The following is a 27,309-nucleotide window of genomic DNA, read 5'->3' as shown; positions in this document are numbered from 1 at the left end:
CCACACGATTCTGCATCAAAATCCTGAGACAAAATATTTTTTAGATTTTTTGTCCATTTTTCGCGATGGGACCCTTAAAAATGGTGGGGTTTCCCCTATAGGGCCCACAGTGTTGGCTATATCTTCCCCAATCCTGATCCGATTCTCAAGCGGAGTACCTTAAACGATTTCTGGATCGATTCCACACGATTCTGCATCAAAATCCAGAGACAAAATATTTTTTAGATTTTTTTTCCATTTTTCGGATCCCTTGAAAATGGGGTTTTCTCCTATAGGGTCCACTGTGATGGCTATATCTTCCCGAATCCATATCCGATTCTCAAGCCTTAATCGATTTTGGGATCGATTCTCCACCATTCTGCATGAAAATCCTGAGACAAAATATTTTTTGAATTTATGGTCCATTTTTCGTGATGGGCACATGAAGTATGCAACCCAAATGCGGGCTTTAATCTTAGAAAGGAAAGTGTTAACATTGTGCAGTTAACTACAAAGCTATTGGACTAAGTACATAAATCATGCATTTTATAATAAGTACTTTTATAATCTCACAACTTGTCTATTGTCTATTTGAAATTCACATTTAAAACACCAGTAGAAGTCAGCTTTGAATATGAATCAGCTTCAGCTTAAAAAACAGAATGTGTTAATTACCTCAATCGAAATATTCCTTAGCTGGTGGATTTTCTATTTCGGATGGCTTTACAAAGTACACGTGGTTCCTATCCATGATAAACAATCAGAGGACCACATGTACGACAGTGATAGTGGTTACAAAGAAAGAATCAAAAAAATGAGCTAACTTCTAAATTTAGGCCCACAGTTCTGAAAGCATTTGCTTATTATTATTGCTACTTTGGTAGTTGTTGCTAGCAACAAAGTATTTTGTAACTTAAAGAAACTCGTTATTTAATATAAGTATTAGATAACAAAATGGTTGTAATAATTGAAAAATATTTCTTTTTGAAATAATGATTCCTGAAATTGAAAATAATTTAAAAATGTAAAATAGTTCGAATTTCTGGAATAACCCTTAACAATATTATGCCCAGAACCCACTATAAAAAGGACTAGCAACTGTAGGGTTCTTCACAAGTCGAAGGAAAATGTTTCTTAAATCAGTTGTGCTCCTGTTTTTAACCGTGGTCGGGCTGAATGCGGGACCTGGACTAATGGCTCCTAGCAGTGAAAAAACCAGTGACTATTTTTGTAGCGTTGGGAAAAATCTGGAACAACGAACGGGAAAAAACCCCAGATCCGAGACCCCTTCCCAACTATGGCCTTACGGAATAGTACATTACTCATTTTCTCTGGATTATGATGAGGAAGAGCGTGTTCAAGTCAAAAAATCATTGGATGAAATTACAAGTTTTACCTGCATCAAATTTGTGAAAGTCGAAATCAATAGTAGTATTCCTCACATTAGTTACATAATAACAAGTAACAATCAATCACCTGTCGGTTTTTCAAAAGAATTGAAATTGGAATTGGATAAAAAGAGTACAAAAAACAAAATGGTGATCCAGCATGAAACTTTCCATGCTTTGGGACTTAACCACGAACAGTGCCGAATTGATAGAGATAAACACATAGTGATTTCAGAGGATAATATTGTTGAAAACATGGAACACAACTTTAAAATTCGAGATCATGCATACACCTATGATGTTAAGTATGATTATGAAAGTATCATGCATTATCCACGCAACTTCTTTGCTAAAAATAAAAATAAACCAACAATCTACGCCTTGATCAATGGAAAGAAGGAGATAAGGGAGTTTGGTGGAAAAGAAGCAACCTGCAGTGATTGGCTTAAATTAAATAGAATGTATCGTTGCTCACCTTTTACTACAAAATTTGAAAAAAAATGTCCTGATTATAGGAAATATAACAAAATATAAAAACCACTTGTTGAATCACATTTATAGGTACCTTTCTTGTAAAAAAATGCATGATGGTTATTTTAATAAATAAAATGTAACCTTAAAAATATTAATCATTTTTTAAAACTTTTTTTTTGTGAAAATATAGATTGAGATTTATTTAAAAATTGAATAATAAGTCTATACACTATGAATAGATAACTTGGCAGATTTTACTTAATAAATAATATTTTATAATCTTATTTATTAGCAATACTTCGGCCCTGCCTATGGCTAAACCTCTTTAAAATTGAAAGTTACTCGAGCTGAAGGACTCAAGCCAAAGTTGAATGCATTTGATTTTGAGAAGTGCAAGTGCAAGTGTCAGTTAACTTCGAAGACGGTTGAAGAAAAGGGCAATGGAGGAGATTTGGACTGTTGAAGAGGCGGCCTGGAATGGATTGGGCAGACGGCCAAGTGGCGGGGAGTACACAATCCAAATCCCAGGCACTTAATGTGCACTAAGTGCTTAAGCAGGCCGAGTGTCTGGAGCTGCCTATTCCAACAGTCCTTCCGTCTTTTTGTATTTTTACCTCCCACTTTTAGCGTTTGATGGTGTAATTATTGCAAGGATTTAAGTTGCCCAAATATAGTCTTTAAGAGGGTATTAATGATTTTTCAACAAATCTTGTCATTGTATCTTTGTTGTTAGTGCCTATAAGTAATATGGATATTATTGAATTTTTAATTTTTAAAGCCATTCCATTCCTTGGGTTGTATCTTAAGTCTCGGCAATTAACAAGAAAGAAATGGAAATGGCTTAAAGAAACCACTAAAGACGAAGGACACTGTTAGGATGTCAACAATTGGCCGAGAAAAGCATTGTTTAAGAGAAACCCAGTTAAGAGAGAGAGAGTCCCAAGTAACCCACGGGAAGTTCGAAAAGGCCTGGAAAGGAGCTTACTTTTGGCCCACTGTGCTAGGCTGAAAAGCTCCGGCATTTTCCGAGCGAGAGAAAGCAGCTTTGGCTGGTCGCCTTCGTTCGGGTGGCTTTCAGAGCGACCTCTCCGAATGGTGTTAACCGGTTCGGAGACCAACCGGGTAAGCGGATAACGGATAGGAATCGTGGCGAGCGCACGGATAAGTGGTACGAAACCAAGACCAGCGAACTCGAACCCAAGTCGAAGTATTAAGTATTAAGCAGTCGTCTCGTTCGGTTCGTTCCCACGGTGAAAGCGTCGAATAGTCCTGTCCGGAGGACAACCTCAATACACCACTCACACACGCACGTACGCGGGACACCCATACACAGGCTGTGTGAACGCGAACGTGAACGGGTGCGGCAACGACAGCGGTTATAGCCGAAAGTAAAAGTTGTTCGATGTGCAATAGCGGTAAATAATAGATGAATCAATGTGAATTATTAGCACGCAATGTGAAAAAAGGAAATATAAAGTAAAAAGTATAAAGCCCGAGTATAGAGAAAGCGGAGCCGTGCGTGCCAGGCTGGAAATTAAATATGCAACACTCGAGTGAAGCCAGCGAAAGTGTGCCACAGTGCCAGCGATCCTTGGGGCGCCCAGGATCCCAAAACTAAATCTCAAAACTTAGTGTTAAAGCCAACCTGCGTCAGCTGTTCCTTGGACTCGATTCTCACCTTTGGCTCGGTCCAGTCAAGGCCACTCGGCGGCTGTGGAATATACATATTTGCCATAAACATCCTCAGAAAAATATACAAAAACATTATTTAACTTTGTTTGCAGTTTGTTCGGCCGCGAAGGTCGTTGTGGAGAGTAACTTTTCGCGGGATGCGAATTTAACAAATAATTATGGAAATATTTCGTGTTGTCTTTTTAAATTCCGCGGAAAATGTTACGATTTTCCTCCTTTTGAACTTTTGCGTTTAAACTTTTTTTTTCGGTTTTGTTTTGGGAGATTCAAGGCCTCTGGCCTCCTTTGGGTCTATAAATTAGGGTCGCATTCTGCTTAACCAGAAAAATTTGCATAAAATTTGGGTGGGCGAGAAATGGTTTAAATACGGGAATCACACGGCTGAGTATCCTACACATGAAGGATCCCAAAGTAAAAAAAAGGGCCAAATGAAATCATTTCTACAGACCTTGAGCCTGCGGATTACCCTTTTCAGTGATAAACCAAACATTCAACTTTTTCTGTCTTGCTAGATTGTATAAAAAAAGTGTAAATTACCTTATGAGCAGAAAAACTTCAAGGCTCGTGAAGCTGTAGCCCCAAAAACTTTTCAACAAACTTAAATTTAATTAAAGTTCAATCAGCAAATCGCAACCGCAAGGACAAAGAGCTGCTGCGGAGAAAAGGTAAGCCTGATTAATTTTATGAGCTAATTATCCGATAATTTCTTATTTTATTGTCTAGTTAACACCGATAATCGAATAAATCGTATATGGGGGAAAAATAGGGAAAATCCCACACAATTGTGTCATCGTTAGGGCAGGTGGGGTGGAGTGGTTTTTCCAGTGGGTGTGGATGAGGAGGCTACTCGGAAAAGCGGAAGCAACGGGTGGCAAGTGTCGGGCTCGTTGTTATATTTGTTTATTGTTTTATTTTTGTTGTTTTACTTTGTTGTGGTCAGCGGTTGGTCAGTGGAGATGGGCTTTAAGTGGTGGGTACGGATTGTCAACTCAATTTAATTATGAAAATTCCGAGAATTGCTTGAAGGTCACACGTATAGGTGGGGGATTTGGCAATCACTTAAAAAAAAAAAAAGGGTGTGAGATGACGTTTTATGATTATGATTATGAAAGGGTTAGCCCCTGCTAATTAAGAACTAAAAAAATAACGTGGATATGGCCATTCATACGTTATGATTTAATCCCATACCACTGTACCAACAAAATACATTACCTTGATTGCCCTACCAATGCCCCATTTTAGCCTTATTCTTGTGGCAAGACCAACAGTGACTAAGAGTCCCTGAAAGGTAAAATCTCAGTATTTTATGCAAAGCATTCCCCGTCGCATGAAGATTGTATTTACCTCTTGCTTTGGCAAGGTCATGTCTTAGGGCTGGAAAATGGAACTTTCTGCTCCAGAAAGTTACCCAAATACATAAATTATTTTTATTGTACTTAACCTTTTTCATTGCCTTGACTTCTCTCCATTCAGATTCTGCCCCAAATCAGCTTAAGTCCCTCGAAAAATTCATAAGCTTACTTTAACATGCGAGAATGCTCTCATGTGTACCCAAATATGAGTTTTTTGTTGGAAAATAAATGAAATATAGAGCACTCTGTCCTAAATAGACATTAACCTAAAGGTTTAGTTAAAGACTAGATCTAGAGGGGGTTATGTTAACTTTAATTTATCTAATTATTCATATATTCATATTCATAAGAATATAATTAAAGTTTGATGTAGTTTATAAATTTAATTGTAATCCCTTTTTAAGCTCTAGTTTCCACTACTCTATCTTTAAACTGAATCGGTTTTCAATTTAGCAAGTTTTTCGGTAATACATGGTTGCATAATAAACTGGAATATTTAATGCGGGAGCCGTATAATATATTTATTGTTTTTGTGCACTTTAGCAACGACAAATTCATTCAATTTGAGTTTTTTGCAAGTCCCCCTGCTCTCTGCTGGAAGCTCTTTGTGAACAGAGTCGCGAGTGAATGAAATATTATGCAAATGTTGAACAAATAGCAGGAAATCAAAAATAAACAAAGGCGGTAATTGTTAAGCGCCAGAAGATGAAAAATAATAGAGGCGCTTGCCACTGCACACAGTCCAAAGACATAATTAAAGCAAAAACATATAGTTGGGTGTTAATCAAACATAATTACTCTGGTCATGCATATTTTATTAATCGGCAAACGGGTGGCACTCGCCAATCACTGGGGCTCTACTTTTGTCCGACTTGGCAGCTGTCACTTTAAATGTCAATGCATCGCCGGGCCGTCAAAAGGTGAGCCTACACTTCAATGGGCCTTGCCAGGGGATAAACTGGTCCGTGGGATGGCGCTTTCAATGGGTGGCTACTCACTTTTTAATGGAAATTATAATGAGACGTCGGGCTTTAATTATGTATGGACTTGGACTTTGGTTCTGGTGGGCGGTAGGATGGTGGGTGGTTGCTAGCAGTGCAGTGGGCGGTTGGTTAGCCGGTCACGCCCTGGCACTTACAACTTAATGCCCAACCATCAGCGTGACGTGCTTAACCCTCGACGGACCTTGGCACTAATTAAAACTAACCACAAGCCACGGCATGGCAGCAATAAAAAGGCACCTGAGAAAAGGAAAAATTACAGGAGGCAGGCATCACCTTGAAGCTCTTCCTATGCCACAGTTTTCGACAGCTCGGTCGGTCCATTGTTGACCGGCAAAGTTTTGTGGCACATTTCTCTCGGATTTGCCACGCATTGATACTCTGCATCTCACGGTTCCTGCCACTGCTGCTGTTGCTGCTGCTGCATATTTTGTCAAGCTCTGACATTGCACTTGATGACTTTCCATCCCCAGAGTGTAATGCTTCCCGGGTGGACAGTTTTGCAGCAATTTTTGTGCAACTTTTAAAGTGCCGGGGGATGCTGAAAACTTTTAGCGAATGCTCCGAGTTCCAGCTAGAGTTCGAGGCTCAGCTCGACAGTTTTAAATGAAACTTTTGCTGTAACTTATACTGCGACGAGTCTGGGTTTTGTTTCACTCTGCCTTTTTTTTATTTCGCCAGTTTCGCCTTTTGTTTAACGCTTTGTGCCCCATTATTTCGGATGCTGTCAGGACTTTGTGTGTCTCCTCTGCCATTGTTTCCCATTCACTTTCCAGCACTAGAGCTTCTGTTTCCATTTGTTTGTGGGTGGCAGTGGGCAGTGGGCGGTGGGTGTCTGGGAAAATGAATAATGAAAGTTGTAAATAGACATAATACGATCAGCGCAGGGAGACATTAGCGAAAAGTTTTATTTGGAAAATGGAATGAAAGTGCTCTCCAGGGTCGTCGAATAAATGCCGATTCGAGCTCGAAATAGTCATGAATTAGCGACGGGTTGTTGCCAAAGTTTTTCATCTTTTTTATCGGGAAAGAATTTATGGAGAAAGTTTAAACCAGAGCTTAGATAAATGAGGTCAAAACGAGAAACCAAAATCGTTATAAATATAACCCCAACAGTCCAAACTGCAGCACCGAAATAGAAATGCCTTTTAGAATTTAAATGAAAATATTGTAGCATGTAGCTGGTCAGCCAGCCATCCCCAATTTGTTCTGAAAAATGCCAGAGGAAATTAGAAATTCCAGAATCCTGCCTCTGGCACTGCCTCTCTTGTTGGCGCATTTAATTTATTATTTGTTGCCTTTAATAAAAATCACATTACGATATTGCCAGCGCAGCGCGAATTTTTGCCTTATCCCCACGAAATTTGCGGATTCTTCGGGAGAAACAGGACAAGGGGAGCATCGGGGGGTTGTCGCCAGTTAGAGAAATACATTCATAAAGGAAACTCAGCCAATCCAACAAGACGAACGAGCCACGCGCCGTCAGATAATGTATATAGGAAGCGAATATCTGTCCCTGGTTTTTGTTTTGTTTCTGCAGGTGGTGCGGGAAGTGGGCGATTTTGGGGCGCCTTTTTGGGGGTCTTTTTGGGTGGTTCTGTTCGGGGAGCAGAGACATCAGCACGTGCCGACCGTGCCACCAACACAAACACACAAATTTCCATTTATTTTGACTTTGACGTTTGAATTTTTAATGAAATTCCAAACATTTTTAACGCCCCGAAACTGTTTTCATTTTCGTTCTGCCCACTTGGCCTTTTATCCCCAGGCAGCTGCCGACCGAATCCTGCAATCCTGGATCGCCGACACCGAACTAATGAAGATGAAGTGATAGCCAGCCGAAATTGTGTTCGCGCCAAAATTAAATAGAATATAAATCGCTGGAAAATGGCGGCGATTTGTCAGCATCTGTCGAGCAGAACAAATGCAAAGTAGTTTCACAACCGAAACCGGAAGAAAACTACAAACCGAATCCAAGAGGAGACTTTTCTGTTGGATCCTTGTTGCTGTGGCAATTTCACGCATTGCGGCGGGATGATGACGGCAGGCGCTAATCAGGCCGCCCCCAGCCACGCCCCCCAGTTATTTCGCTCACATTTTTTCAAATAAGTCCCCCGGATAGGGGACAGTGAAGAGAAGAGAAAGCGAAAGTGTAGGGGCCGAGACGCTCGCAAGTGAAATATTATGGCAACTTTTCAAATGGAAATGCGCCAGCAGCAGCAGCAGCAACGAACGAATTTAAAGCAACGAGCCACGGCAGCGACAACGGCAACGGCAATATCCAAAGCCAGGCAACAACGACAGCAACGGGAGCAAGAGCACTCCAACCCACCAGAAATCAGCACAGATTGCACAAGGCTCTCGCCGAGTAGCAGCAACCCCGCGGGAGGCGACTGCAATACCAAAATCAGCCCACTCACCAGCCATTCCTCCATCGGAATCAGCAGCAGAGGCCCCATCAGCGGTACTGGCTGCAACATTGGCATCCCCGCGGACCGCAGGAGCTGCCAAAGGGGACTGATAATGCTCAGCATGCTTGTGGTTCTCATCGCCTTGATATCCGGCAATGGAGGTAAGAAATACACTTGCAGAAATGTTTACATTTTCTTAATTAGAGGCCTTTTAAATGAAGCTTTTCTGTCAAAGACCTATAAGTATGCAACATTTTTTTAAAATAGGATAACTACATAGCACTATAGGAAATATGACCACTTTTTCTGGCCAAAAATAATATCTCAAGAACGAAACAAGATATTTAAGTTCTGATTTTTGATTTGAGTTCACATGGTCAATAGATTCAAGATTTTAAAAAAATGTGGGCGTGGCACCGCCCACTTTTTCAGAAACACATTCTAACTCAAAAACTAAGCAAGATATTTAAATTTTGATTTTTGATTTGAGTTTATATGGTCAAAAGAACTCAGAAATGAAAAAATTGTGGGCGTGGCACCGCCCCCTATTTAAAAATAACATTCTAACTGTTCGGTGTTGCACTAGTCTCACAGCTAACAGATTCACATTCAAGGTGTTGAGGTTGCCTCCTTAAATTATGAATTTCTTCGAAAGTGCATAAAAGGGCATACTCATATTTCACTCATTTGAAGAAAATTAAACAATCTACAACATGGACTAAATTACATTGTCCGACTCGGCCAGACTTGGTTTAAATCTCTTTTTAAAAATGTGATTTATTTCTAAAAATTTCTTATGCTAGACTGCTTACATTTTCACTTTATTAAAAGGACAACACAAGTTTTTTGGACACTTCACATACACAAACACACAATACAAACCACTTAAAAAAGTATACATTTCAAAACTTTTGATTTTGTCCATAAAATTTTAAGTATTCGTGTTTTTAAAATCGCACCAAAAAATCGTAAATTCTAAGCTCATGTAAATGTTAACATCAACAGCTGTTTTTAACAGCTGTTTTCTTCCCAGTGGCGCCATCTATGAAAATTTCTGGTATGCAACATTAAAAATTAATCTATTGTGAATGATATGCAGTTAAAATTATTTAAATCCTTTAACTTTCAAAAAATGGTTTTTGGCCAGAAAAAGTGGTCAAATTTCCTATAGTGCATAGGAGGATAAAACCTGGAGACTTGCAGATTATTTGTATAAATATTTTATCTATGTTATATTAAAATTTTTAATTAAACCCATATGCCTTTCTCATTTAATATGAAAATTTCTAGCCCCTGTCCTTGTAAGTCTCAGACTTCCACTAACCCACTGATTTAAAAAGTTTGCCTTTTTTGGCCGTAACAAAGTTGCATCCTACATAGTTTTTAGCCATAATCCACCAACAAATTTTGGCCACAGCCACGAGCCAAGCTCATTTTCCATTCCAATCACTGGCTCTCTCCCACTGCCGGCATGGAAAAACGAAAACTTTAATCAAATTTTTGTGCTCCAGTTTCGTTTGTGCTTTTTTTTTCCTATGCGCCCCATTCACAAAATTGCAATTGTTGCCAAATTGATTTGACCAATTTCATTTATTGATTTCGATTTTCGATATCATTCATTGTGGCATTCTGGCCGATGTCATGCCCAAATGAGTCAGCAGAAAGCCCAGAACCAGAGGCAGAACCAGAAACCAAGTCGAACAGAGTAGGGCCAGGCCAGGCCAAATCAAAGCGGAAAATCGAGAGGGAAAATCTATCAGCATCGGGAGCTGGAAAAATGAGAGTGAGCCGCCTTGGCTCGGCAATTTTGTGCCTGTCTGGGCCTGGCTTACATAATTTTCCTTTCGGCCTCTTCTGGTGCTGGTTTTTTCGTTTGGCTTGGTTTGATTTGGTTCGTTTTTTTTTTTGTTCTGTGTTTTCCTGCCTTCTGGGCTGCGTTTTTAGGTTAGGTAATTAATTTTGTGTGCCTGAAAAGTCTTGGGAAATCAATGTTTTGGCCAGGTCGGAGCCGGGGGCCCATTTCCCAGGCGATGGGGATGTTCCCGGCCCTGATTGTGTGGGTGTGAGCCCAGAACCGCCAACGTGTGTGATTGTGTCGGTGTCGACGGCGGTGGTAGGCTTTTATTTGACTTTCATTTTTCATATGCCGTGCGCTGGTGCTGGCTTAATGACGAGCTTGCCTTTGGGCCCAGTTCGACAGGGGCCCAGGAGGCTAGGGCATGGGTGGCGGGAAAGAGGTAAATCATCATTAGGCCCTAATGAACCGGGTAGTCGCGGGCACACGGAACCAGATCGGCAGATAAACATGCTATTGCCAATTCCGATGGTTTGCGAATTCAAATTACCTCTCAAGATTGAAAGATAAACATTAAGGTTTCAGTGTTACTTTAAAGTTTCCAAAGAAAATTAGGCTTCAGGTTATTTTTGAAAATATACATTTTTTTGGGGGGATACGATACTTTAACTTTATTCAAGGTCATGTTGAAACAATAAAAATGAGCCGCAGCTCAGGTTACTTGGGTCAGTTCCTAGAAGCGTTTCGCACAATTTCCCAGATAAATCACCTGTCCAAAAGAACAAAAAGGTCCAGAGGGCGAGTGCGAGAATCCGCAGGAATACTCAATTGGATTTCATGGAATTTTTCCTTCGATACCAACAATGCCCCAGGCTCCATGACAAATGGAAGCCTTTAAATATTTAAACATGGAGAATGCCTTGCGACTTTCGGCAAAGAAATGGTAATTTCCCGGCCGCAATGATTTTTAATTTTTTAAGTGAATTTAAAAATTTAAGCTCTCCTGTCTTGTTCCATTCTAAACAGAACCAACTTGACAGAGCACAGACCCACACGAGGAAGCTAAAAGTTTTGGCATTTCAAATGTTTATGACAACAACAAACACCGCAGTTAATAATAACTGTGCGGGTGTAGGATTTCAGCCCAACACCCAGAAGTCATGGGAAAAAGACAGATATGGGTGGGGAGAGGGAGTCGGGGAACAAGCAGCAGAAGAAGAAGACAAGACAATGCCAAAGTCGAAGACGAAGACGGAGCTACTCCGGGCAGATGAGCAACAGGAACATGCCCTGCGGTCTACTTGTTTTCAAGTTGCTGACGTTGACGTCGACGTAACAAGCCCGGACAACAGCCAGGAGACGGGGTACAGAGGGGCGAAGGACACGGGGCCCAGGACACGGCAAACGGGATACGAGACATGAGACATGAACACGGCAGCGACTGAGAATGCGACCCCGCAACATGACTTGCTGATTTCTGCAGGGCGCTTTTAAGCCAGAAATGAAATGAAGTCGAAAATGAGAGAAAAATAAGAAAGACGATGCATCAAATACTCTTTCTTTTTCAACAAGGATATCGGAAGTTTCTAATTAAATAACATATTTCTAATATTTAATGTAAAAATTATGAGAATGGCACCAAAAATTATCTTGTTAATATAATTAATATATACTATAATATTTTAAACCAAATTCCTTGTTAAAAATTGACAGCATCTTATCACAAAGCAGAGAATCCCCCTAAAAAGAAAGAAATATTTTCGTTTGTGGTCTAATTTATGTTTGGCAGCCAACAGTTGACGTTGCGGTCTTGTGTCCCAGGCAGTCAATTTATTTTAATTTCTGGCCAGAGGCGTTTTATTTATTATCATGTTTGTCCCCCAGCCCGCTGCGGCATTCCAAACCTGCCCCAATCGAGCCAGCTGACACGGGGTGGAGTCAAGTTATTAGCAACATGGCTTGGGTCTTGCCAATTGAAGCCGGCCAGGGGAACGGGACGGCTCCAAAACGCTTGCCTGTCAATAGCAGTTGGCTTAGGGAAAACAGGGATAACTGGAGAGCGGGGGCATAAAAGAGGGCCAAAGGAAGAGCTTGAACCACCGCACGAGGAGCAGATGATGAAGGATATTCGACTTATCTGCTTCTAACATGGCCAACGGGCTCAGGCTGGAGCTGAAGCTGAGCTAATAGTTTTGGCAGTAAACGGGAAGGATTGCGAACAATAGAGACAGGAATAAACTAGAGAAAGAGATGGGGATAATACAGGGATGGGAAGCATGTGGGATGTCCTCGCACATGGACGATGAGCGGAGTAGCATAATACGTGACCAGAACATGGAAACTGCAAGATTTTGTTCAAAGATTATGGTTTGTCATTCGGGATTTATTCTTCAAATTCTAAAAGAACAAAACAAGAGTGTTTTCCACTTAACAGTTTAGTTTCTAAGATTAAGATACTAATAATGGTGTCTAAAGATATATTTGTAAGGATTATATAATATTTGTAGATGAAAATATGACAGAGCTATTGTACTGATAACTATGTATATCGAGTCATTGAAAGCGTATGAGTGATATCTAGCGAATGAGTAATGCAAGTGTTATTAAAAGCGGTAATGAAAAACTCTACACAATTCTGTAAAATTTATTCAAAATCTGTTCTGTACCGTGACTAATCACTGTGACGACACCAAGTGACTGGCAGCATCACAGTTCGATGGCAATGTCTGCGTCTCCGGGCAGCGACGTGCACAACATGTTTAATCTAATAAAGTCGCTAGCCAGTCCTGCCGGCTGCTCTATAAAATATCTGGCTGGGGCTAGTGCCTGCGGAGGAGAGTGTCATAAAAAGACGTTGGCTGCGACGTAATAAGCGTATCAAGTGCCCCCAGTTATCTACGAGAGCCGCACACAGCCAGGATCCTTGGCCCGATCCAGAGTCCTGTGTGTGGTGCGGGTGGGGCTTAGGTTTTGGCCCAGACGCTGTGGCGTCCTCGTAGCTAAGTGATGGATAAATGCCGGATAAAAATTGCTTGTAACTACGAAAACAACCACTTCGCAAACAAACACACCGCACACACTCGCTTGCCGCCGGGTCTGAGCGGGAAAAACATGAAAATTTGATAAACGAAAAAATTGCGAACAAACAAAAAATACGTTAAAATTGTAGGGAACCGAACAAAAAGTTCGACTTACCTCCGCACCACAAAAAACTTTGTTGGCCTTCCCCGAAAAACGGCAACACAAAAAAAAGTTACAAACGTGTGTTCCTGTTGGGGCTTGTATGTGTGCGTAATTCGCTAATTACCTAAATGGCAGCCACAAAAGGTGGCATGGCGGTGGGCGGCATGGTGGCGGCTCTGGGAGTCATGTTGATGGCTGTTAAAAGTTCAACCTAAACGAGTTACAAGGTTTCCCCCATTCGGGATTTAGTTTGTTGTTATGACCATCGATTGCAGGACTTTGTGGCATGCGTTTCCCAGAATGAAACATTTTCCAAAAGTTGAGAGCATTTCCGAAAATTAAAGTGGCCCTAAAACGATGAAGACTAATTCCCTTTACCCTTTCTTCATTTTCAGTGCAAGCCGCCCAGCGGGACTCGTACAAATCGAAGGATATGAGCAGTAGTAATAATGCCATTCCCAGTGGCGCAGGATCTAGTGCTGGCGAAAACGAAGTCACAGGTCCCGCTGGTGTCGCCGGAAGCGGAAGCAGCAACAACAGCAGCGGAAATAACAGAAATGGCCAGGCTACAGTCTCGGAATCCTCCAGCTCCATGACAACCGACGCCAGCCGGAGTACTGCGGGCAGCTCCACCACCATCATGGGCATCCCGAGCAGCAGCCTTCACAAGGCCAGCAGCCAGGCCAGCAGCAACTCCTTCGCCTCCCAGCTGGCCACCGGAATCAGTCGCAACAGCATCGAACTGGAGGAGGCCCGCAATGCAGGTCCCTACTTCGACAAGGCCTTCTCCAAGAACGTCACCGCCCTGCTGGGCAAGACGGCCTACTTGAACTGTCGCGTCAAGAATCTGGGCAACAAAACGGTGAGTAATGCAAGTCCTTCTTGGTTTTCCCGCCATCAATTGACAATTTGCCATGTAATTATCCTGTAATTCCGCTGTCATTGCCATCAAAATGCGATTTGTGCCTGCAGATGATTTTCTGCCCACTCTGCGCTCCTCATTTTAGGCTAATTAGCACGTTGACTGAGCCCATATGAAGGTAGCAGTGGTTTCATTGGTTTTTTTTGGCCTTGCCCTGGCGGAGCTGCTGGCTGGCGGCTAATTGTTCCGCTTGCCAAGGAACAAAATGATTAATTATACCCCAACAGGAAACAGATTTTACTTTATTCAACTTTTCGTCGTGAGCGGAAGGAAGTGCCGCAAACATTTCACAAACACAATCTCCAGCACCACCGCACCACTTCTGCTTCCGGTCGAGGGCTTCACCCACCTGAGCGGCTCTAGCAAAAAACTATTCAAATGAAGGAAAGGTCCTGGAAGGCTTTCGTTTTGTTTTTCTGCCTCTCTCGGCAGGAGTTCTGGGCTCCGTAGTCATTCGGCTTCCGTCACTTCCGGCGGCGTCGCCGACCGGACCGGAGAAGGTCCCTGCCCGTTTTTCCGATAATAATATGTTACATGTCCCGGCATTCTGGGCAGGACCTCCTCTTCCGCCCTGCTCCCATTTTGTACCGAACTTTCTGCCAGGCTGTGATTAGCTCCGGGCTCAGTCCTGTTTGAGTTGCGGTTTCGAAAACTAATTTGCGTGATTATTGAATCGTAGAGGAGGGCGGCACGGGGCAACCTCAATTTGGGGATGGAAGTCCTGGCAAGGGGTCGGGGTTCAACACTTTTCACCTTGCGGTAGGACAACGTAAAAGTTTTCGCTCGAGCATGTGGGACAGGTCAGGCAGGCTCTTTTCCCCGGGGATAACTTCATTAGATGTGTTAAGTGGGATAACTTCATCGATCTGGAGAGCTCTCCCTGTTTCCGGAGGAAAGGATTAATTAATATCAGACTCTTGAGGAAGATGGCGAGCTAGAAAAAAACTTAAAGTTAAGTTAGCTTATGCTAAGTAACTAGTCATCCGTTTCTTTAGCTTCTAAGTTTATTAGTCATTTGCTTTTCTGTTTAAAAAAAAAGATTACTTCCCAGAATTTAATTTTGAAAGGTTGCCCCCAAATTACAGAAAGCAACTGTAAAATATATTCATTAGCTTCGTGTGGCAGCTTAAAATCTAATTAGCTTTCAGTTTTGCGGCTGGCCACAAACGGAGCCACAGAGCCAAAAGCCCCCACCGAAAAAACCACCCACTTCCGCCCGTTTTCACCTTCGACCCAGCGCCACCCACTGCCAGGATCCCACCTGGAGTAATACATCATTGCTGCTGAGATTTGGCAGCATCTGGGTGAAAGTTAAGCTGATGCGGTGGGAAGTGCGATGCCAGGTAGAAGATAAAGAAAAAATCCTTCTGTTTTATGCTCGGGTGTACTTATGGGTGTGTATACCTGTGCTCCCTGCTTCGCACCGTCTATAATGATAAACAGCGAACGGATGTTGATGGTCTCTGCATTATTAATGACGTTTTTCATTTGCGCTTTGCTCGGGGAGAGCTTTATGTTTTAATGCCCGACACATACATACACCCAGATAGCAAATTTTCAGCATTTACGAGTCCAAAGAAATAAAGATGAAAAAATTTAAGGCACGCTGCTGAAAGGTAGAACAAGTAAGGCTCTAAAAGTTTTCATTGGCCATTCTATTTAGTTTTCTTCTTATGGCTTATATATTTTTGTGTCTCTATGACAACTATTTTTTGATCTTGTCCTGCCAGCCTGAGTTCAGGTGCCAAGTAATCTCTCAGTCTATTATCCCCGTGCACTCTTCCAGCTTAACAAATTGAGCTGTAAAATATATTTTCAGATTTTGATGCTCCTCCGGCGAGGGCAGAGCTGAAAATTGCGCGAAAATATGGATGAAAATATTGATATGCTAAAAGAATTTTACGATACTGTAAACACGTTTAATGGGCATAAAAAATCCACGAGCCAGCGAAAATGGGCCAAAATGTGTGCGGTTGCGGGGAAAAGTTGGCTGCCTTCCCACCTACTTTTCCAAGTATCACTGCTCGAGGACTTTTGGTGTTAATTACATGCAACTTTTGCTTAAGCAGCTGTCAAAGTTTACCTTTGTGTCTGCTAACTAACACCTGGTCCATGAACCCACGCCCACCCATCGTTCATTTAGTCGCCCCCCCCCGCCTCGTGCCGGACGAGTTTCTTGTCCATTAACTTTGGCGAAGCCATCTTGGGCGTCGTCGCTCATCGTTAGGCAGGATGTTGCTAAGCTGTTGTCATTGAAATTGAAAATGCTAGCAGCTGACGTATGACACGCAACACAGCCAGGCGTGTCCTGCCACCACCCACCATTCAGTGACTGCCTGGGGGGCAACCCCTAAATCAGCGTCACTTAAAAATGTTGCGCCTCCTGGACAGGGAAAAGTTTGGCATTAAACAGCAGCAGGTGGTTGGTAAGGGTGTTCAGGATACACAGAAAATTAGGACTAGAGGCTTCCTTCACAAATCTCCACATAGATTAAAGCGAGTAATTTGTATTTTTTCTCAGTGCCAGCACGTGTGTGCCTGAGTAACATTCAATTTGTCGGGCCAGGTTGTCTGACAAAGATCTCCATATACTTCACCCGTGTTCTTGGCCTTTCAAACTTTTCTTTACCAAAGCACACAATCACACAGGGCAACATCAACCCCAAAAGAAGTGGAAAAAAAACTGGAGAAAAAATCATATAAAATATTTCGAAATAAATTTGCATTTTACCCGTGTGTGTTTGACATAAAGGGCAACCTCTCTCACTTCTTGTTCATTCAAGCAGCTGCGTATGAAATTGACTTTTTAAACTGTTTCCCCAACAAATGAAATCAGGAAAATCTGAAAATCACAAAATCTGAAATCGTTTGCCTAAACTTTCCGCTTTCTTAACATTTTATAGATGTTGCTTCAGGTGTCGTGGGTGCGACATCGGGACATACACTTGCTAACAGTTGGCCGATACACGTACACGTCAGATCAGCGCTTTCGAGCCATTCATCAACCGCAAACCGAAGACTGGATGCTGCAAATCAAATACCCGCAACATCGCGATTCTGGCATCTACGAGTGCCAGGTATCGACCACTCCCCACATGAGTCACTACATTCATCTGAATGTTGTTGGTAAGTTTCTTCAATAAATAAAGGCTTTTCTTTCTTTATCTTTTTGGTATCTTCCCAATATTTAATAACTATTATTTCTCTTTCTTTCAGAGCCGTCAACGGAAATTATCGGAGCCCCCGATTTGTATATAGAAAGCGGTTCCACCATAAATCTCACCTGTGTCATACTGAACTCGCCAGAGCCACCGGCCTATATCTTCTGGAATCATAATAATGCTGTAAGTTCTGTTCCACTACCCCCAGTCAACCTTAAAACCATTTCCAGGATACGCAATTACTTTGGGGCATCATTATCGCTTCCCTCACTGCTTTTGCAACCCTTTAGTGTTCAATTTAGTAACTTTTAAATTAGCTTTTCCAGGACCAAACTTTTCTCCTTTGGCTCCTTATTTTTTCAGGTTTTTTTTTATATTTGAAAATACTATTTAAGGAAGTGAGCTGAAATAGAACCCAGGGATCTGGGAAAAAAGGGTTCCGGCTTGGGCTTTAAATGGATTTTGGTTTTGTTTGGTCTTGGCCACGTTTTAGTTTCCACTTTAGGTGTTTTCCTCACACTTCGTGCTGTGGCTCTTGGCTTATTGTATTGGGACTCGGCGACTCGGGTTGACGGTCACAGCCATTGTTATGCCTTTTCTATAGAGTCACCGACAAGAATGGAGTAAAAAATGTATTGCCATTAGTGCGGGAGGAGCTCCCTTTTTTACTTGCGCCCCGAACAGATTTAATTTTATTGTTTTGCTTCGGTTTTATTTGCAATCTCTATCCTCTTACTTTGCATATTTTCGCCTTTCTTCCTTCTTATCCCAGCCGGCGCGTCCGTGTCCGCCTCCGTCCCATCCCTCACAGCTCTCACAGATTTTAATTTGCCAAGTGTGCAACAGTGCGTATGCGTAATCTGGACTCGGTTTTATGGCTTAGAAAATGTTATGGCCCCCTGGCCAATTTGTAGAAAAATATTTTATGACTTTCGGAAGTATCCGTCTCATCCGCAGATTATCAACTATGATTCGCCGCGCGGAGGAGTCTCGGTGGTCACCAATAAGGGCGATACGACCACATCGTTCCTCTTAATTAAGTCGGCTCGTCCTTCGGATTCGGGGCATTATCAGTGTAATCCATCAAATGCAAAGCCCAAAAGCGTCACGGTACATGTGCTCAATGGTAAGTAAAATCAACGACATCACACCCACACCACCACAGGACAACAGCATGGCATTAAACAATGGGGGGAAATAAAGGAAAAACACAAAGCCAAGCTGTGCAGAAATGCGAATAAAACAATGGGAAATGCTAATGGGTTACACGATGAGTATTGCCCTGCAGACAGAAAAAAAGTAATGGTTCAAACAGGGACACGGCAAAAAGAAAAAGAAAATTGTGTAACGTAAAAGCATTATAAAAATGGAACATTTTGTGGCTGCGAATAAAAAAAGAGTGTAGGATTTTAAATTGAGTTTTTAGGGGAAAGGACTAAAAAATATTGGAACTAACTATAAACTGAAACACTTATTTTTGCTGAAGAGCAACGCAAGGCCCTCTTAAGTAGCCATTAAGTAAATTCAAGAGAGTCACAGATTACAGTGGCTTAAGGGCAATTGTAGGTACTCGGACTTTAATAATTTAAAAAGTAAACACTCTTTACATCCGAGATGGTTTCAAAAGCTTAGGCGCCAAACTGTGCTGAAGAATTTTCGTCTAAGAACCAGAACGAGATCCAAATCCCTTTAGAGCAGTTAATACCTGCACCCAGACTTGAGTCAGCATATCAATGGCTAAAATCTGTCTAAAGGCAGCCATAGAAATTGCAGCTGCTAAAGCTCCTCGGGCAGCCCGAGAAGTGACACAAAAGCAGATTCAGGCCAGCACAAAAAACAGCACTCAGCTGGGGCGCCAAAGAGTGGAAGATAGAAGGCGGGTCGGAGGGCAGAAGTAAGTAAGCGACGGGGAGGTGACAATAACTATCCGGCAAAGTGTTGTTTAAACTCAGCCTTACTAAGTGAAAACAGCAACACTCCTGCAAGACTGGTACCTGGCGGGGCAGGCAGCGGCATCGACCCGGAAACCATTGGGCAAATATTGATTAGTTTCTCGAAGTGGAAATAGCTGGGGGACAGGTGTCTATTTCAATATTTCCACGTATACTCAGCTAAACCAGATGAGAGCTCGGTTAAGTGAAAACTGCTGAAAGTGGCACGTGAAAATTATCGGAAATGCGGTACGAGCGAAGCTTCTTCCCCTTTCTATATTCTTTTTACTTCTCGAACAGGATAATCATTACAAGCAGAGCCAAGAGCCCCCCTCTTGGCTCTTTTTTCTCATCTACACTGTCTGCCAGCAAGCACTCCGGCTGACTCACATTTTCCGAGGAAATCTAGCCAGGGGGTAAAAACTGAATGCGTGGGGTATACCAACTTTTGGGGAGATTGTGAGTTGTTGAGTAAATTAATAAGAAAGTTTATCAATTTATGCAATTCCAGAAATACATACATGGTTAGTGTCTTTGGGATTTCTTATTTAAAAGGTTAATGTGAATAGCTTATTTAAAAGGCTACACTTCTGTTAATCCCACAAGTTATCGCTTGACAATATTCTTCTTGATAATAATTGTGGCACGAAGTCTTGGTTTAAAGTTAATTGGTAAAAACTTAGTTAAGTCCATGAGGTAGCCAGAATGATACTTTTTGATGCAGATTTTAAGGCATACTAAGGTTATTTTTTATCAGATTTAGAGAAGGATTGCCGTTTTATAATCAGTTCTTCGAGTAGCATCAATCGGCATCAAAATATTGCATAAATGGATTTTGCAAATTTTCGGTCGATTTTTGACGAAAATTGTAATGTTACCTCTTTGAAAAATTTCAAAAATTGGGAAAGATTTTAGTTTGCCAGGTTTTGATTAGAAATGAATCTACACAAAAATACAGGATCAGGAAGGCATAACATTCGACTATCAGACAATTATTAGCCATGTTATGGCTAATTCGCTGAGTGCCTAGGAACTCAAAATGCAGCCAACAGTGCGTATGAGTAATCTATACATTATTTGATTTTTTTGAGAATAATTTTCCTAAAATTTTATTTATGAAAGGGTATCGAAATTCCCTCAACTCTTTAGCTGGCAGTCTGTGCTCTTGGCCTCCTCTTGTCGTATCTGGCACGCGTGCCACATGAAAATTATGTTTATGCTGCGCACCGTGTTCCCCCCTGCTGGATCAACCCATTTTCTAACTGTCGAGAAAAACTCGCCGCAGCAAATGTGAGGCAGGCGGAGAAGGCGAGAAAAGCAGCAGTTGCTGCACGCCACTTCCTTTGCGACTTTCACTAATGTCAAGTTGTCGTCGTTGTCGCAGCAACCGTGTCTGCTAGATAATGTCGCACTCAAACCATGCCACACCACACCCGCTTGCCACACACTCGCACACATACATAATGGGGGTGGTGTGCATGAGGGGTACTCATCCCTGTCAGGTTTTGCGCATGCAGGGCGCGTTGTTTCCGTTAACTGCTTTGGCACACTTGTTTCTGATTATTATTATGTTTCGTCTCTTGTTCTGCTACTTTGGCCATTGTTGTTTGCCGTTACATTTTGTTCAGTACTGTGATGTTTTGTTTTGTTTAGCTTCGGCTTTGTTTGTTGTTGCTATTATGACTCTACTATTATTATATGCCCGTCGACGTTGTTGTCACTCCTGTTGGCATTTAGCTTTTGTTGTCGCCGAGTTGCAGTGCAAAGTTTTCACTCTCGCCCGGGCTTGCATTTCTTCTTTGCTTACTTTGTACATAACTTTGCTTTTTATTGTTTATTGTACCTGCTATGCACACAGATACTTTTACCCACCCACACACCCACACCCGGGGAATTGGGTCCTGGTTTGGCTTGCCGCACCAGCAGCGACATCGATGGGGTCAGAGTTTTCGGTCGGGTACTCTTTCAGGTTTCCAGGACTTCAGACTTTCAGGCTTTCAGTTTCAACCGAAGCTTAAAAGTCAGAGGAGCAAGGACGAAGGTCTTGGGTATTAAAGTTCATGCTGAGACCCAGTCAAGACTTTTCGTAAAATTGATTTAAAGTTGTATATTTTTTGAATATTTTATGATCTCTACTATTTCTATAAGTCCTGCCGGCAAGAATGGAATTTTTATAAAAACCGATAGAAAAAATAGATCCTTGCCTTCTTGAACTCCAACACAACTAAGCCTTGCTTGCCAGACTCTGAAATGAAAACCCGCAAGTTGCACTTACATTTGTGCCTTTGTACCTCTATTTGGCTTAGTCACTTGCCAACAATTGTTGCCACTACCTGGTTTTGTTTCAGCAGCCACCTTTATTCCCTTCCAGAATCGGGGTGTATTCTTTATGTAAGTTTGTTTGGTTGTTTGTTCGTTTGTTGTTTTGACTCTTGCGACAATCTTGATATTGTTTTGTAGCTTTCTGTTTATCTGTGCAGTTTTATTGTTCGACAGCTTCTCGTCCTGCCGCCAACAGTTTCCCGCTTGTGGTGCGAACTGGTAATCCGGTTAGTGTTGGGGGGCTTAAGCGGATTTCAGCCAAGAGATGCATGTTGGGGGAAAACACTCTATGTTTTCTATTTTAAATGTACACTTCAAGAGACTTATTGGGGGAAATTGGGGCATTAAATTGTAAATATTTGAGTGGCTAACTAACAGGTTAATAAATTGAAACAGTAAAAAACGAAGTGCACTTATACAGATTCTGATATTGCTACTTTTTTAAAAACTCCATATACACATTCGAAACACAGAACTTAACGACTTTTCAGGTTGCCCAATGTCTGAGTATGAGAACAGCAATAAAGATGTAAATTAAACAGGTGTTTCCCATTCCGTTTCCAGGGGAGTTCCCAGCAGCAATGCAGCACGCGGCACGAGTTCATCCTCACCCCTCGCCCACTCGCTGTCTCTTTGTGTACCTGTTTGTGTGCTTCTGCAGCTGGGCGCTTGCCGGTGGCTGGCAGCACTGCTGGGCGCAGCCCTCGGCCACCCGCCAGCACCCCAACGCTCCAGCTCCAGTCCGACCGGAGGCAAGGAGACGCCGGGAGGGGCAGGAACTAGAGCGCCAGGACATGCGCCACTCACCGGCGACATGCGACATTTCCTCGAGTGCGTTTTGAGATGGCAATGGCGTTGGGGCTGGTGTTGGTGTTGGCGCTGGAAGAGGCATTGGATGAGTACACAGGAGCAGCTCGTGCAGCATCAGCCACATCTGCCACATCAACTGAAACTACAATCAAGACAGGAGGCGGCAACGTGTAGGCAGCTTTTCGAGGCGGACATAAGGTGAGCGCATGTCCTCCCAACCCTCTGAAGGCCACTCTAAACTCTACAACACAACTGTAACTATAATAACTTTAAAGTATACATAACATAATTCTATTGGCTATTGCGTTTTTCTATGAATCAGCGACGTATACGTAATATTTAGCACAAAAACGTGAAAGAAGAATACATCTAAATAACTATAGTTGAAACTAAAATCAAGCCAAGTTGTCGCCTTTTTATGTACGACTTTGTATCATACAATGAAGCTATCTAAGTCCTTGGTTCACCTGAATTGGAAATTGTGTAAATAGGCTGCATAGCATACCTAGAGGCGCTTTTTCAATCGACTCTCCTTCAGCATTCGAAATTGTTCATAGTGACTAGCTAAACACTAGCTGAAAGCCCCCCTTCTAAAGTAGAGAGACTCAAACACTGCTCAACACAGCATCAAAGACGAGGAAAACAAAAAGAAAAGATAAATATTTTCTAGCAAATATCAAAACAGGAAACGCTTCTCGACTGCCACTTTGTGACTGCTCCCCTCGAAGGCAATGCGAAAACCCTCATTTGCATTTTGTGAAATCCTAATAGACAGATAAATGTTTAACCGAAAGGCAATTAGCAAACGCAAACTAAAAAATATTCCACTTCAACTACAGGCTAAAGCAAAATAAAGAAAACCCATAAAATGAAATACTAGAAATTAAATGGAAAAAAACTGTGTAATATATAAAAGAAACGTAAACCTAAAAGAGGAAATTTAGCTACAAGTTAAAGCAAAATAAAGTAAAGGGAGGGTGGCACCGAGTTGTTTCCTACAACTCGTTGAGGAAATTCTTCTTTTGGCTGCATCTGAATGGTTAGAAAATAAGTCATAAAGTATGATATATAAAGAGAATCCCTCGAATAAGTTGTTTCGTTTCGTTCTCGTGTAATGTACAAAATGAATAAGAGTAAGTATTACCCAACGTGCAGGGGAAAGGTTTGAATTTAGGATACAATCGGCATAGATGGAAATTGTTGCACATTTCATAAATTTATTTGTTGTTACTCAATGCGAAAAGTTAGTCAAGTGTTAAAGGAACAAACTGAAAATACAAACTATCGAAGGAGCGATGGCTCACAAGAATTTAATATCTAACGAAAAGATTAAATTTCTATGATTGTTCTAAGGTTCCTCGGTCTATTTTTCATTCGTCCTTCGGACTATTATTATTCATTTTCCACTTCCCGTTTCACATTTTGACCCTTTGGTTACGCCGTTCTGAAACTCAAAGCTTTTGTCTGACTATTTTAGCCATCACTCCAAACTTTTGCCATAGAGCACATAAAACTATCCGTAAACATAAAAGGCAAATAAAATCCAAACGTTACAGAAAAACAAAACAAAGCATATTGATAGAAATTAAAGTAAACGACAAAGTTTCATTAATCAAGCTAAGCATTAAGCGAAAATAAAACTAAACAAGGATAACAGGCAGCAAAACTATTTAAATCCATCATGAGTATTAAGAGGCTAGCCCAAACCCAAATACCAACCCCAACCGGACATACATATTTTCCATAAGCTTTTTTCCAATTACCATGTAAATTATCAACAAAGCAAATACACATTCAATTTATATTCATATAAAATTTCATGCAAATAATTCTCTGAAATTGTCCAGGATGAAAGTATGGAAGAGGCGAATTCAAATTAGAATTCCAAATGTGTTTGATGAGGCGTTTTATGGTTATTCGGTGTTTATTGCAAAAATGTTGTCAAACTGTTGACTCCCGTCGATCACATTCGCACAAAAATTTCCTTTGTGTCCTGTGACACCTTAATGTGGTTACACATCACTCAGCTCGCTACATTCTGTCTAAATTTCCGACTTCACAGGCCATTCCCAGCGGCTGTAAGTTCTTTAATCTAAGCAAGTCATTAAATGAAAACTAAGAGACCGCGTAAAACTGAAGTAAATACTGTATATGTAAATGTGTATTTATAAATTATTATAAAAGAAAAGCTATATATATTAAACATAGTTTATTTAACACACAAAAACACGAACCCCAAAACCCGAAAATAAAATCTACAGTGTTATTAAGGCTAAACGAAATCGTAACATTTGAAAGTAACCTTCAATTAAATATGAGCCACACAAGATACGATAAACCGAAATATAAATTCCGAGCGAAACATAAATCTTTTAAAAGTGTAAGGATAAAAAAACAAAAATGTGAAAAAAACGAATGAATGAGAAACCTGCAAATAAAAGACGAAAAAAAAAATAAATAAAAACTAAAAGAAACTAAAGCATATTATGTCAACTGTTAATTGAGTTGTTTTAATGGTCAAGCTGGGCTGGCAGAGCTGGCTGGATGGAGGGTTAATGGCCCAAAAAATGGGTAATAAATTATGCGTAAGTAAAAGTGAGACTGAAACTTAGGCAAACACTGGCAGGTCTACAACTAAATGCGGGCTGAACAAAGGCCAACCCATTTTTCATGCCCCGAACAAACGAGGCGCCTGCAAGGGGGATGCAAGATGTAGCATAAGCGATAATATAATGAAATGGGATTAATCATACGACATGTAGGCCAGCCCGGTGGGAGGCATAATGAATGCCGAGTCCTAGCAGCACATTACACACACATTTGCTAGCCTGACATGATGTTGGCCCGAAACTCTGCCTCCCCTCGCCCATCTCTACCACCCTGCTGTCATAATTTAGAGTCCTTACGCTGTTACGTGCCATTACGTTACGTGGTGTGGCCTTACGTTTCAGCGTCGTTCGTTTTTAATAAATATTAGCACATAGTTAAACAGTTGAGCGAGCGCTGATGGAAAATCAATAAATAAAGCCATCCTACCCCTCTTTCCATCTCACGTTTCCCTCAGCGCTAATGGACGCAGGAAAGTATGCTACATATATTTTATTGATGAAAAGTTGCCTGCAGAGGGAGAGAAAGGGCGAGTCCGGGTCGGACTTCATGCAAAACCACTCAAGGACAAGTGGGCAATAAGCGAAAAACTTTTATTGTTTTATGTCGACAAAAGTTTCCGCTTTCCCACTACGAGTACATGTGGCCCGTTTGTTGTTGCTACCCGACACGACAACAAATACTACAGAGGCTGCAGCAGTGGAGCAACATCATCATAGTTTTTCATATATTATGTGTCCAGCCGTATAATGTTCTCTCCCGTATGCATGACTTTGGCTCCCCGCCCCCATCACTCCTATCCATGTGTAATTTGACAATTTCGGAATGCATTTCGCCAATGGAATGTTTCGGCACATTTGGGCGAAAGTGGGCGTGGAGCAGAGGTGGGACATTACTGCATACCCGCATTATAATGCATCAGTCGCACGTCGCTCCAGGTGTTAATAGTCTGTTTATAGATGTGGCGCAATGTGCGAATGCTGCGCCAGTTGCAGCAATAGAATGTGGTCTTGCAGTAGTTGGTTTTCGGCACTCCGCAGTGGGGCACGAAATTAAACTTTGAACTCATTTAGTTGGTGATCCGTCGCAGATAATTACTAATCTGATCCAGACTATCATGCTTTACATACCAAAACGACAGTGTACATTTTCCTGGCCTGGTTTCCCATAGCCACTCTGAGTGCACTCAGGTAGTTTATTTTGGTCCAAGGTCGTTGTTAAAAATCCATATGTTAATACGGACAGCGAAGGGCTTTCCATATAGTGGAGATTGTGCCAATGGAGCATCCACCATCCGCCAGGATACTCACTCAGCGCCCCGTCATCAGTCAGTCGGTCAATTTATCCATACCAACGAGGGAAAAATGACAAAAATGTGGCTGCCACACGCGCTGTGCAATGCCACGGCGGGTGCTGCAGTTTATGACCGCAATACATTTCGGTGAAGCTCCACTTCTCACCGCCACTAACCGTGTCTTTCAGTCTGTTGGTTGCTCTTTAGGGCCCTCGCTCTCTCGGTCGAAAAGTTATTGAATTGTTACAGCAGCCACTTGTGATAAATCATTGACAAGGCAGCCGGCAAAATCCATGCGTAATAAATGACGGGAGTGAAGGAGCAGCGAGGACGGTCTGCGGTTTATTTAATTTGCCATAAATAAATATGCTCCAGAGAGTTGGCCATCGTAAACGCCATCACTCAGCAGATTGATTCAGGGCGAGACCGAGACCATTGCTTAATTAAGGCAAAGCTGTAGGTCCTTTTCCGATTTCCATCTGCAACGGCCGAAAAGCACACAAGCCGCCCTCACCAAAACTATTTTATTAGATTTTTCGCCCAGCTGGCCAGCCCGGAGATAATCAGTATTAAAATATGTTATGAGTGTGGAGAGAGAAAAGTTGCATGCAGGGTCCTTGTGGCATGAAAACTGCAACGATCAACTCTTATTGGTTTAAGTGGCCTGCTGTTTGAGAGTGGGTCTGCATAAATACTAAGGCCTGTACGCTTACGTGTGTACAGACATTTATTACGGCCCGTAATCCGCAAAGTCTTATGCGTGTCTGTTCTGTCTAACCCCACCCTCCGGGCTCTGCCCCCTAATCCACCCCTTAGACCATATGTGCTCTGCCCACAAATGGAACTATAATTAAATTAAAAGTTTTGCCAGCAGTTGCAAGCAGCAGAGAATGCAGAAGAAAAAAGAGTAGCCAGAGCCCAGAGAAATTCCAACTCATATTAAAAGGAAATTATAGAGCAGAAACCGCACCAATACACACTGAAGGA

The 27,309-nt window shown here is 41.8% G+C and overlaps 1 protein-coding gene across 5 annotated transcripts; it reads left to right on the top strand.

Moving 5' to 3' along the window:
• The first annotated feature begins 4,170 nt into the window (after positions 1-4,170).
• On the top strand, positions 4,171-24,921 carry dpr9 (defective proboscis extension response 9). Of its 5 annotated transcripts, XM_017248204.3 has the most exons (7): positions 4,171-4,198; positions 7,655-8,458; positions 13,671-14,137; positions 17,101-17,323; positions 17,414-17,541; positions 18,298-18,484; positions 22,154-24,921. In XM_017248204.3, the coding sequence occupies exons 2-7, from the start codon at positions 8,071-8,073 to the stop codon at positions 22,621-22,623; spliced, it is 1,863 nt and encodes a 620-aa protein (XP_017103693.2). In that variant the 5' UTR covers positions 4,171-4,198; positions 7,655-8,070; the 3' UTR covers positions 22,624-24,921. The 5 variants fall into 5 exon arrangements, with proteins under 5 accessions (XP_017103693.2, XP_043067945.1, XP_043067946.1 ...); XM_043212010.2 differs by lacking the exon at positions 4,171-4,198 and having other exon boundaries at positions 7,532-8,458; XM_043212011.2 differs by lacking the exon at positions 4,171-4,198 and having other exon boundaries at positions 7,533-8,458; positions 18,316-18,484.
• The last annotated feature ends 2,388 nt before the right edge of the window (positions 24,922-27,309 follow it).

This window comes from Drosophila bipectinata, chromosome 3R (assembly GCF_030179905.1).
Source record: "Drosophila bipectinata strain 14024-0381.07 chromosome 3R, DbipHiC1v2, whole genome shotgun sequence".
NCBI classification, from domain to species: domain Eukaryota; kingdom Metazoa; phylum Arthropoda; class Insecta; order Diptera; family Drosophilidae; genus Drosophila; species Drosophila bipectinata.
The sequence above is the reverse complement of the archived record's forward strand: the minus strand, read 5'-3'. Positions and strand labels throughout refer to the sequence as shown.

What these genes read in the sequence shown, in the direction of transcription:
- dpr9 (XM_017248204.3), top strand. Translation starts at nt 8,071, where the DNA reads ATGGCAACTTTTCAAATGGAAATGCGCCAGCAGCAGCAGCAGCAACGA. An exon ending in CTTGATATCCGGCAATGGAG is followed by an intron (nt 8,459 to 13,670) that starts GTAAGAAATACA and finishes CTTCATTTTCAG; the next exon opens with TGCAAGCCGCCCAGCGGGAC. An exon ending in TCTGGAATCATAATAATGCT is followed by an intron (nt 17,542 to 18,297) that starts GTAAGTTCTGTT and finishes GACTTTCGGAAG; the next exon opens with TATCCGTCTCATCCGCAGAT.